The 12976-nt window shown below is 40.1% G+C and overlaps 1 protein-coding gene across 1 annotated transcript in view; it reads right to left on the reverse strand.

The window, feature by feature from the left end:
- LOC124279657 (colorectal mutant cancer protein-like) overlaps positions 1–12976 on the reverse strand; it is a 132179-nt gene that overhangs the window by 17473 nt on the left and 101730 nt on the right. Inside the window, 3 exon segments of the mRNA XM_046715496.1 lie at positions 307–398; positions 765–907; positions 1743–1856. Coding sequence (XP_046571452.1) covers positions 307–398; positions 765–907; positions 1743–1856 — 349 coding nt within the window.

A 12976-nucleotide genomic window follows, 5' to 3' on the forward strand; every position in this document is an offset into this window, starting at 1 on the left:
ACAGTGAGTGGGCAAGATCTGTAGTATATCATCATCATTACAAGAGTGAGTGGGCAAGAGCTGTAGTATATCATCATCATCATTACAGTGAGTGGGCAAGATCTGTAGTATATCATCATCATTACAGTGAGTGGGCAAGATCTGTAGTATATCATCATCATTACAGTGAGTGGGCAAGATCTGTAGTATATCATCATCATTACAGTGAGTGGGCAAGATCTGTAGTATATCATCATCATTACAGTGAGTGGGCAAGATCTGTAGTATATCATCATCATTACAGTGAGTGGGCAAGATCTGCATTACCACAACTGGCTGACTGGGATCCGTTGGCGTTGTTCTCGTTGATGCTGCCACCATCATTGCTCTTGTCTGACTCCTCAAATTCATCCTCCTCCCTGAAACAGTGATATGTATATGTAATACTTGTGTTTATTACTTACGAGGGCGAAAATATTGGGGTTCATATTTTTTATCCGATGCCCTAGGGTAAAATATCATGAACAATGCTATGACGTCATTCTAGGTCTATTGAGGACAGTCTCATGTTCAAGGCATTTTCACAACACTGAACCAAACCTCAGGTCTCCGCCTCAAATTCAAGGAGTTCAAGTACACACAAGCTCAAACCTTGGTCACCAAAATCAGCGGAAAGCCTGAGAAACACACTGATCCCCGAACCATCCCTTCCGGACCCACGACCAACCCCCATCATCCAGGTTCAAACTACAATCAAATTTTAATTGACATATTGATGCCCAAACCTTATCACATTAATCTGATGGCGTTCTATCTTCTTGCGAAGTTCTGCAATAACACTGTGCAGCTCTGTAATCCTCTCCTCGTATCGCCCGGCGGTCTGGTCAATACGGTCCTCACACTCGTGCTGGAGATGAAGCTTCTCACTCTGAAAACACACACCAGCGTACTTCCACTTCACTGTGTCAACTTTATTGTACAATCCTCGCGTGTTAACTATTTCAAAATGAATTTGAACACATTCAACAAGTTTACTTGACAATTCTTCAGATACTTGAACTTCTGAGAAGCATATTTTTCTAATTTACTGTGTTAATAAAAAAATCTGATTCTTTTATATTACTTTTGTACAATCCTTGTGTGTCGACTTTTTCAAAATGAATTTCACCACATTCAACAAGTTTACTTGACAATTCTTCACTTGAACTTCTGATCAGCATATTTTTTCAAATTACAATGTTAACAAAAAACCTCTGATTCTTTTATATTGCTTTCACAGTTAAAGACCATTGTGTCAAACTTGAAGGGCCCAACAGAAATACTTTGAATTATCTGAGATTTACAACCAAAAAATTATAGCTAAAGAAGGTGTAATCTTTACGCCAAGAAAACCCTAAATTCAACACATCAACGCTTGATTCAATATAGGTAGCCCGTATATATAATCAGTTACACAACGCCAAGAGTGATCACAGTAATAAATAACGTTAAGTGTTCTGAATTTATTTTTTGAGTATATGTATATATAAGCTTGTCTGTGCCAACATAAACAATTTTCAATTTTAAAATAAAGTGTTATCAAAAAAACAATACAATTTGGAAATAAATTAAGGAATATCTGTATCTCTTTCTCATTGAAAAGCTTTGTAAATATCAAAACATAAGAATAGTATGTAATTATTAAACATTTATGCAATATTTCGGACATAAAGTTTTATGGAAATCAGTTTCCCTCTGTATTAAACTTTATAAGTAAATCTTACCTGTACTTTTGTAAGCTGCTTTTCTAGCAAGTCTCTTTCACTAGTCACATGTTGAAGTCGATTATTTAGATCGATTATCTCCCCTTTCAGTGAAGTCAAGGCCGCCAGGTGGAGCTGAAGAAGAAAACCAAAATTAAACAAATGACAATGAAATAAACTATCCAAAAAGTCAAAAATAAATATCACAGTCAAAAATAAATATCACATCAACATAAACTGGCTTATAAGTTGCAAAAAAGGTGTGTAAAAAGTAAAATTAACACTATCAGAAAATGTTTTCCCTATCGCTTTAAACATACATGGCAGCCATTTTGATCTAGCAGTTCACACTGAATCCAACTCCCCAGAGGTAAATAGGATATTGATATTTTCAGTCCAGAGAGATGTCAGGCTGTGGTCAAATCTCACAGTTGGCAGCCATTTAGTCCATTCAATCCACACAGAACCATATACTACAAGAAAGGTATCTGGATACTCAACATATCTCATCCATTAAACCAGAAGCCATTTTTGACACACAATCCACATAGTGAGAAGCACAAATTACAAGAAAGGTATCAGGTTAAGTATCATATCCCACCCATCAAACCAGAAGCCATGTTTGACACACAATCCACATAGTGGGAACCATATATTATAAGAAAGGTATCAGCTATATTACCCAACATATCCCACCCATCAAACAAGAAGCCATTTTTACCACACAATCCACATAGTGAGAACAACATGGTACAAGAAAGGTATCTGGCTTCCCAGAGTGAAGTGAGTGAGTATTAATGCGCTTTAGCAATATTCCCCCAAAACAGAAATGGGCTTCACAAGCCATTTTTTGAGTTTTTAAGAAACCACTAAGTAGTTGAAGCCAAGTTTGAGCATGGGGAAACAGTTGCTCTAATCCAAGTGTCCTGCATCAGCAGCAAGTGTGCCTGACATTGTGGCCATGTCCCCTGTAAGGTAAGTGATCTCTGCTGCCTGACCAGCCAATTCAAATTATTCCCATCTATCTCCACATTCAGTAATACTGCAGCCATATCATGGCACCTTGTACATAACAGAGCCGGGCCGGACATACCTGTCAGACAGCGATATTACATTTATCAGGAATAATGACACCCAAGCAGGGCTCGATTTAGTGCTTTGTTACTTGTACTGGTGCAACCCAATATTACAAAGTGCAACCTAGTTCTGGTCTAGCTTGCACCAGGTGCAAGTCAATTTTTCAGTGGGTAAACTTCTAAATAAAACATCTAAATAATTCAATAGCATATTTCTTTCAATACATCTTGCAATAAAAGCAGTGCAACTGGAATTTGACTGGTGCAACCAGGTTTTAATCTTAGGTTGCACCTGGTGCAAGTAGGCTAACATCTCTTAAATCGAGCCCTGCCAAGTAACCAAGCCTGGGCCTAGATTTTCTAAGCTCTCTTAGCGCTAAGATAGTCGTAAGTTAATGTATGGCACTTACGACTATCTTAGTGCTAAGAGAGCTTTGAAAATCTAGGCCCTGGCACTAGATCCTATTTGGTTGCCTTTCATGACAAATGATAGAGTTCTGGGGATGTTTTCTAACCCTGGGCCTAGATTTTCGTAGCTCTCTTAGCGCTAAGATAGTCGTAAGTTAATGTTAATGTATGGCACTTACGAATCTTAGAGCTAAGAGAGCTTTGAAAATCTAGGCCCTGGGGATGTTTTCTAACCCTGGTTCCCTGGGCGGTCACAGTCAAACATCCTGACAGCTCAGTCGCCACCATGATTACCCAGTCCTCACTTAAGCCAAATCTTTGGAGGCGCCAAGCGTACCAGTTATGTATTCTTGGTCAACCTGTGGGGATTCCAGGGCATATCTGGTCATTAATACATTCAGATAAATTCCTGCTGAATGACATCAACTTGTAAATAATTAAGTCTTGAACAGAAACCCAGAGACTGATATTGTGAGCATCCAACCTCCAGTGAGTGAGTGAGTGAGTGAGTGAGTTCAGTTTTACGCTGCAGTCAGCAATATTCTAGCTATATAGCGGCGGTCTGTAAATAATCGAGTCTGGACCAGACAAACCGGTGTTCAACAGCATGAGCATTGATATACGACATTGGTTGGTGTCAACCAAGTCAGCGAGCCTGACCACCCGATCCTGTCAGTCGCCTCTTATGGCAGCATGGGTTACTGAAGACCAATTCTAACCTGGAGATTCACCGGTCAACCAAGCTTGACAACTTGATCAATCAAGTCATCTCTTAAGACAAGAAAAGGTAAAACCTGGTCTAACCCAGATTGCCCATGGGTAAGGTCTCCATTAATCTCTGTCATACAAGGAAACTAAATAGATAAGTTAATAAGGTTCGCATGTCATTATACAGTAATGCAGTTGGAAGGTGCTTATGATATCAATGACTGGTTTGTCCTCTCAAGGCCCCATTTCTGGTGTCCCCTGTCGTGATATTGCTGGAATATTGCTAAAAGCGGTGTAAAACTAAACTCAATGAAACCTATCAAGGCTTGAACATTGTAGCTAATGTGAGTGTGGGTATGGTTTTACACCGTTTTAGCAATATTCCAGCAATATCATGGCAGGGGACACCAGAAATGGGCTTTACATTTTGTACCCATGTGGGGTATCTAACGCTGGTCTTCAAAGTGATGAGTGAACGCTTTAATCACACGCTACCACACATAACTATTTTAGCTGTAAATCCATACAGCTGGAATGTTGCTGAGTATTGTCACAGAAAATAGAAAAGAAAGATGACATCCACTTTTCTATATCCAGCAGCCAATATGTATGCCAAATCCAGTTTCCAAATAGTCTACCATTTGCTACCCGTCAGCAGTGAAGATGTTATCAGCCCGTGAGTGACAAGGCTGTAACGGCTATGGGTGCCTGGCAAGAGTGATGTCAAAGGTTAACCTTGGAATTTACTACTAGAATAAACATGTGCCTTATAGTAAATGTCCAACAACACTGCCACTGTCTTCAAACCACCTTCACCCTTGTGTTTAGAATTGGTCCCCAGCGACCCCTGCTGGTCACATGAGGCATCTGATTGGATCAAGTTCTCTGACTGGATGCGTGTCATCATCATCCAATATCTGTGGTTCCGATGTGATTATTATGACTTTCTCGTTACAGCCTGAATGTTCCTGAGTTAGGCAACAACCAAACAAGCGAAAACTCCTTTGGAGAGGACCTGATCCAGTCAAGATGATATTCTCCGATCCAGTGAAGATGTTATTCCCAAGCTGCCTTCATAGAGCCTGAATGTTGGCGAGTGTGGCATTAAACACCCACTAAAATGTTAAACTCCTTCACAGAGGACCTGATCAGGTCAAGATGACATTCTCTGAACCGGTCAAGATGTTATTCCCAAGCTGCCTTCATAGAGCCTGAATGTTGGCGAGTGTGGCATTAAACACCCACTAAAATGTAAAACTCCTTCACAGAGGACCTGATCAGGTCAAGATGACATTCTCCGATCCGGTCAAGATGTTATTCCCAAGCTGCCTTCATAGAGCCTGAATGTTGGCGAGTGTGGCATTAAACACCCACTAAAATGTAAAACTCCTTCACAGAGGACCTGATCAGGTCAAGATGACATTCTCCGATCCGGTCAAGATGTTATTCCCAAGCTGCCTTCATATAGCTGGAATGATGCTGAGTGTGAGAACCACCAAACAAATAAAAACTCCTTTGGAGGGGACGTGATCCGGTCAAGATCTTCTTCCCAAGGGAAATCAGCTTCCACTAATCCATCTCCCCACACAGCCTACCTGCACAACAATCTGCTGACAAGGAACCACCTCTCCACAACAACATCGTCATTCGATATTTACAGATGCTCTCGAAGCTTTGACACGTCAAAGTCGTAACTACAATTACCTCAAACACGGATCCAAATATAACTCTGTTCTTGAAACATTTTGCCACCTCGCCACTTCTCAATACAAAACACTACTCAGCACTTTCTCTCCCGACCTTCAAACCCCGGTCCTTCAATGCCACTGCACGGCGGCCATCCATCAATTGACAACACAAGGAGGATAATTTGCTGCCGATATTCCAGTGAGATTCAATACAAGGTTACAGTGTCTCTGTCAGCAATTACGGGCAGTATGTCACACCAATATTCTCCCACCCATGGGATATAAATACTTATCACACGCTGGGACACAAATGTACACGAGCAATATAATAAGGTCTTGACGTATGACATGACAGGAATCATATAGATTTATGATGGTATACAGATTTGAGGCTGGCATTTGCACACAATCCATAATTTATGACACAGGAATAAATATTGGCACAAAATCACCATACTTGCCTGATCAGTGTTATATCATATTCTTAAATGTAACAATATGTGGAAAAGACTTTAACTGCCTTCTTTCCCTAAAATAAAACTGCATATTTTTCAAACTTAATTTTCAAAAATTTTAGCAATACTAACATCAAAAACAGAAAGTTTAAATTGACAAAAAGAAATACAATAGCTGCATTATTTTAGGCCTTGCATTAAAGTAAACACAGATTTAACAAACATTTTTTCTGAAATATCCAGACTTAAAAAATTCATGATTAATTTCAAAATCTAATCAGTTATAAAAAAGAATTTCTCACGATCAAAACAAATTGCCACACATTAAACATCACTTCACCAGAACCAAATATTTAGAATTTTGAGAGCAACAGACTAATGGTAACTGGTGCATTTGAAGTAAGAGCATCATGTTAGAATAATCAATAGAAGCTATCAGGATGTAAGGCTCCACTGCTGGTAAATTCCATGCCAGGGCTCCCAAGGGAGCCACAGTAATAAACCCCTACTATATGTGCAGTGCGCACAGCTAATTTGAACTGCAGTTCTTGGAGCCCATAATTCCAATAAAATATTTTGATCTTTTTACCCTTCCACCACAAAGAATTTTTTAGATGCTATATTTAAAGGCACCATGTATACATCTACAAATAGCCATAGCATTGTATCATTGATGTGAATGTTGTAAATTTTAAGCTTGCTGTTTGCAATTTTTCTTGATTGTCACGAAAAAATATATTCTTGGTTCTCAGGGAAGGGTGTTATGCCTATTATGGTAGATTCTTAATCGGGGCAAATCTGGTGTGAAACTAATTAACAGCAGATCCTGGCAGCAAAGGGGAACAAGTCTGTATAATGAGTTACAGAGTTATATAAAGAGTGAGGAAGTTTGAGAGAGAGAGAGTGACACTGACTGAGTTGGTTTTTACGCCGCTTTTAGCAATATTCCAGCAACATAGTGAGGGACACCAGAAATGGGCTTCCCATTGTGCCCATGTGAGGATCGAACCGGGTGAGTGAGTGAGTGGCTTTAACATTAGGCTACTGCAGAGAGTGACAAATGCAGATAGTGAGTGCAGCAGTCCTATTATCCAGTGAGTGAGTGAGTGGTATCACTGACTGCTAGACCAAGAAAAGACTTCATTCATACCTATATAGGAAACAGAACCTGATCTTCACTGTCACAGAGTACTGCTTTAACCACTAAGCCACCTAAATGCCTCTTTATTACAAAATTTACAGAACCTTTAACCAGTTAGTTATCTCCCTTTAAGGACAAGTCTGCCCTTGAGCTAACAAAACTGAAAAATAAAATACTCTTTTTGAAGGAATACGCCTATTTTTGACCATTTTATGTTCATAAATTGATATATGTTCAATAATGTTAAAACATATATTTCAAATTGTTTCACAGCATATTAACTACGAAAAGACATCAAAGAATATATTAATGGGTCTCGTTTGAAAGCTATTTTCTGAACTTCAAGCATGATATTTGAGCGAAAATAGAATCCTCGATGGCTTAAGGTTATATTAATATTGAGAAACTGTCTCGGACCACCAAACCAGCAACGAGTTCTTTTCATGTATTGTGCATATCCAGTTATGACAGGACAATCCGATCAGCTGCAACAAGAGCGTCCCATATTGACTCGGAGATCAGGGTATGCGCTCATTCAAGTCTGTAGGTCCTATTGTCCTGGAAACTGATCACAAAAGTGGCGGAAAATTGAATTTGCACTCCCGGTTCAAGTTTCGAAATTGCACAAATACTTCAAATAGACCAGAACTGATGTAGACACTTTAATAACTCCTTACACAGGAGACTTCCAACATTGAGGAAATCGATAAATGGTGGCAGATGAACAGTTTGTTGTTTCAGGAGGACACTGTTTTTAAATCAAACCTAATGACAGATCACGTAAATATCATTAGATCTTAGATGTTAAATGAATTTAAGAAATAACTAAATTATGTATAAGAGCCTTTTAATCTAGGACTTATGGGTTTTGTTATTTTTATTTACATTTGAACTATTAGAATTATATGAGTGAGTGAGTGAGTGAGTGAGTGAGTGAGTGAGTGAGTGAGTGAGTGAGTGAGTGAGTGAGTCTGAGGAAGTATCCTTGGAAATTCATGGTAGACCACTTGCCAGAAAAACAAGTGAATGAGAAGTGGAACGAGAGTGAGTGAGTGAGTTTAGTTTTACACCGCACTCAGCAACTGGGATAGGATGACATGAGTCAACCAAGTCAGCGAGCCTGACCAACCGATCCCATTAGTTGCCTTTACGACAAGCATGGGTTGCTGAAGATCAATTCTAACCTGGATCTTCACGGGCAGTGAGAGAGTGACACACAGTGAGTGAGTTGGAGCATAGATTCAAACACATGGCCAGCAGATCCTAGTACAATGAAGGAAGACAACTCCACACTGGTAGTGTTAACAGCGAGTGACAGAGTAACCAAACAGAATGAGTTGGGTTAGCATAGCTAAGAACAGTTTTTACAGGACCTTATAATGAACATATGGCCCATACAGGTATACCGTGGGATTCCCTAACCAAACAGACACATAGCACCATTGGACAGAATGCCGTGGATTAGCCAGCAGATCCTAGTACAATAAAGGGAGGTAACTCTCCATGGGTAGTTGCACTGCTTCCAGCTAGTAGTGAGTGAGTTTAGTTTTACGCCACATTCAGCAATATTCCAGTCTGTAAATAATTGAGTCTGGACCAGACAATCCAGTGATCAACAGCATGAGCTTTGATCTACACAATTGGGAACAGATGACATGTTGTCAACCAAGCCAGAGAGTCTGACCACCCAATCCCGTTAGGCGCCTCTTACGACAAGCATGGTTTACTGGAGGTACATTCTCACCAAGACCTTCAAGGGTAGCTTCCAGCTAGTAAGAGAGTGACATATCATATTGCTCAAACATCATGACTGAATATTCTTCAAAGTTCTGTATACTGTAGACAGAGGAATGTCATGTCTACTAGCTACCTCTTTTGCATTAGTCACACAAAATTATCCAGAACCACCTTTCTTTTCTCTTCTGCTGTCAAATCTGCCATATCAACAACAAATGAAGCCGTCTGCTATACCAGGGGAAATAACTCTTAATGTAGTAAGGTTTATTTATAAGCCTACAAGAGTTGCCTCCCATATTGAGTACCTTCCTACATAATGTAACACCTATTTTAAAACTCTATTATCAGTATTAGGAAATAAAGATTTTCTCAATAATTTCTGGGAAAACTGTATAACATATGGCCCATACAGACAACACCAGTGACATAGCTACCGGTTAGGATTTACAAGCATGACAGCGCACTAACAAAGACTTCACAATACTGTGATCCCAAGTTTGCGTGGAATGAATGGTTGATGGCCAGATGTGTGTGAGATCACTTTCTTCTTCCAACAAGTGATGGAGTGGTTGGGAGGTGAAAGTCTTCATCACCTGATCTTATTGCCCACTGGGGCCCTACTGATGAAGAAATCACCCTGGTAGTGGTAGGGCAATTGTATGAACAGTGAAATCACCCTGGTAGTGGTGGTAGGGCTGTATGTCTATGTCCATGGCTGTGTGTGTATCTGTGTCTGTGCCTTTGCCTGTGTCTGTATCTCTGTGTCCTGGTGTCTGTGTCTGTGTGAGGGGCCTTGTGTCTTTGTGTCGGCATCTCTATGTGTGCCTGTGTCTGTATGTATGTGTGCCTGAATCTGTGTGTGCATCTGTGTGCATGTGTGTGCCTGTATGTGTGTGTGTGTGCCTGTATCTGCAATGTGTTCTATATGTGTGCCATGTGTGTGCCTGTGTCTGCATGTGTCTGTGTGCATCTGCATCTATGTGTGCATGTGTATGGGTGTGCATATGTATCTGTGTGTGCCTGTGTCTTTGTGTCTAAAGCCTGTGACTCTGTGTATTCATTCATTGTTGAACGCTGCACTCCAGCCAAATGACTGAGCCTGTCCAATCCCATGACTGATATAGTGAGCACCCCTCCATCCCAATGTGTTACAATGACACTCCAACCAACTGGCCACCCAATCAACTAAACCGCCTCAGAGTCAGTTTAAACCCATGAATTTATCCTTTGTACAAATTAAGCTAAAATCTTTATGATATTTATTTTCATTGTCCTCAAGCATGCTGGCTTATTGATTAAGGAACTCCACAAAACAAAGGAGAAATATTTTCTGTCCTGACAGGGTTGAATCTGATCCATCCTGGCTGAGAAAAGGGTTAAAGCTCACTACCATCAAAGCCAACTGTATTGACATTAGTCGATCTGCCAATAGACTTCTCATAAATACCTCTTATCGATAACAAACTTTGTTAGGCGGCCAACAAAGTGATCGTAACGAATAAATCTCTTCTCAGACAGCCATCCACTTAGTCCAATAATCGATGGGGGAGTTAGGCTACTCACAAAGACAATTTAATTACCCAGTATATTTCCCCAACATTTGCCACACAAGAGCTGGACTTAGCAGACTACACAGACATGACCTGGGGGACAGGGCCCCATTTGTAGGGGTACAGTAATACCTCCAATAACAACACAGAGGATTCCAGGATAACTTGTCTTGGAATACCGGTCACCAGAATACTGGTCTCCAAAATACCGGTCTGCAGGATACTGGTCCTGGAATACTTGTCCCATAATACTGGCTGCATTATATGGGTCTCAGAATATTGGTCCCAGAATATTGGTTCCAGAATACTGGTCCCAGAATACTAGTTGTTGAATATGGGTTCCAGAATACTGGTCCCAGAATACTAGTTGTTGAATATGGGTTCCAGAATACTGGTCCCAGAATAATAGTTGTTGAATATGGGTTCCAGAATACTGTTCCCAGAATCCTAGTAGTGGAATCGGGTTTCAGAATACTGTTCCCAGAATCCTAGTAGTAGAATATGGTTTCCAGAATACTGTTCCCAGAATCCAAGTAGAATACTGGTTCCAGAATACTGTTCCCAGAATACTAGAGAATACGGGTTCCAGAATACTGTTCCCAGAATCCTAGTAGTAGAATACGGTTTCCAGAATACTGTTCCCAGAATCCTAGTAGTAGAATACGGTTTCCAGAATACTGTTCCCAGAATCCTAGTAGTGGAATACGGGTTCCAGAACACTGTTCCCAGAATCCTAGTAGTGGAATATGGCTTCCAGAATACTGTTCCCAGAATCCTAGTAGTGGAATACTGGTCCTGGAATATTGGTCCCAAAATACTGATTCCTTGCCCTTTGGAAAATGTAATGGCCCCCAGGTCAATGTCATCCATTGCTATGTGTTTGTTTAACACCACACACAGAAACATTCCAGCTATATGATAAAGGCCATTGAATAATGAAGCTAGGGACCACTTCTAACCTGGACTACACACAAGATTCCAACTAGTAACAGACTGACTGACTGAGTTCGGCTTTTAGCAATATTCCAGCAACATCACGGCTGGGGACATCAGAAATGGGCTTCACACATTGTGCCCATGTGGGGATTCGAACCCAGGTCTTCGGAGTGATGAGCCAACACTTTAACCATTAGGCTACCCCCCCGACCCTAATACAACAGAGGACAACTCAACATGTTTATGGACTGAAAACAAACTTCTTTATGCTTCTTTATGCTTAAAAATCTTCTTGTAAATAAAACGCAAAGTTGCTAAGATGGGAACCTTAAAAATCCATGTTTGGTGCAATAACATGTCAACTAATACGTGAAAGAAAAGGCCAAGTTCAGAATGTTAATTCTTTTTGTTCATTTCAACAAAATTTACAATCAGAGGATCCATATAAAGCAAGTAAGGGAGTGTTCAGATATAAAAAAAACTATTGCACAGAACATCTCTCCAGACAGATGCTGTACCCACTATACAACAGAGATAGTCTGGCGCCAATATGAGGGAATATGGTAATCAGGGCTACAGACAAGAGGAGGAGGAGACTGACTGGGCCCTGTCTCAGATAAAAGAAAGACTAAACAGGAGATTGCTGCATTCAGCTGAGACCTATGGTTTGGAGGAAAACATATGTGAAGTTTCTGTCAGATAAATCTGTGTAATATATTCACCAAGATGCCAGTACCTATATCTGTCTATGTGTGTGATATATTGTTATATTCACTGCCCACCAAGACTGACAATGGTAAGTGTCCAAGACTTGCATCACTTCAGCTTTCCTCCCACACCCATACCAGTAAAAACGTATCGATAAATTTCACTTGAAACAAAAAGTAAATCAAATAAAGTGAAATTAAGATTGTGAATCCTCATAATTTTACCTTGCCAATTGAACATTAAAATCTCAGAATTTTATTCAACTTAGGATAAAGTTTGTTTAACAAACGATCGTAGTTTCAAATCGCTATTATTGGTTTGCATTACAAGGGGGTATGCACATTAAATGAAACCCCGAGAACAAGACAGGTTGGTTTCTACGGTAGTCTAAGTTAACGCTCATCACACACCACACGTGCATTTGTTTCACTGTTCCAACTACTGTGCTTACCCACTAATCACTTTATTTGATTTACTTTTGTTTAAAGTTAAATTCATCAATATGTTTTCATTGCAAATAGACTATACATGCTGTGAAATAATGATAATATTGTTCAAAGAGGTATAAAACCCTCACTCCCTTCCTCACTCACTCACTCACCAAGTCACTGAACCAAACAAACAACTAGATTTTTCTTCAGTGAATGATTAAAAAACGAACAATTTTTCTCCATAAAAAGTAAGAAGGTAAACAGTCCTTCACAACATCCAACATGTAGATACTCATGAAGGTCCGGGTTCAAATGAACCTTCAGTAACCCATGCTTGTCGTAAGAGGCGATTAACGGGATCGGGTGGTCAGGCTCACTGGCTTGGCTGACACATATCATTGGTTCCCAATTGCGCAG

This window comes from Haliotis rubra, unplaced genomic scaffold (genome assembly GCF_003918875.1).
Source record: "Haliotis rubra isolate DU_JTF1 unplaced genomic scaffold, ASM391887v1 Scf254, whole genome shotgun sequence".
Taxonomy (NCBI): Eukaryota; Metazoa; Mollusca; class Gastropoda; order Lepetellida; family Haliotidae; genus Haliotis; species Haliotis rubra.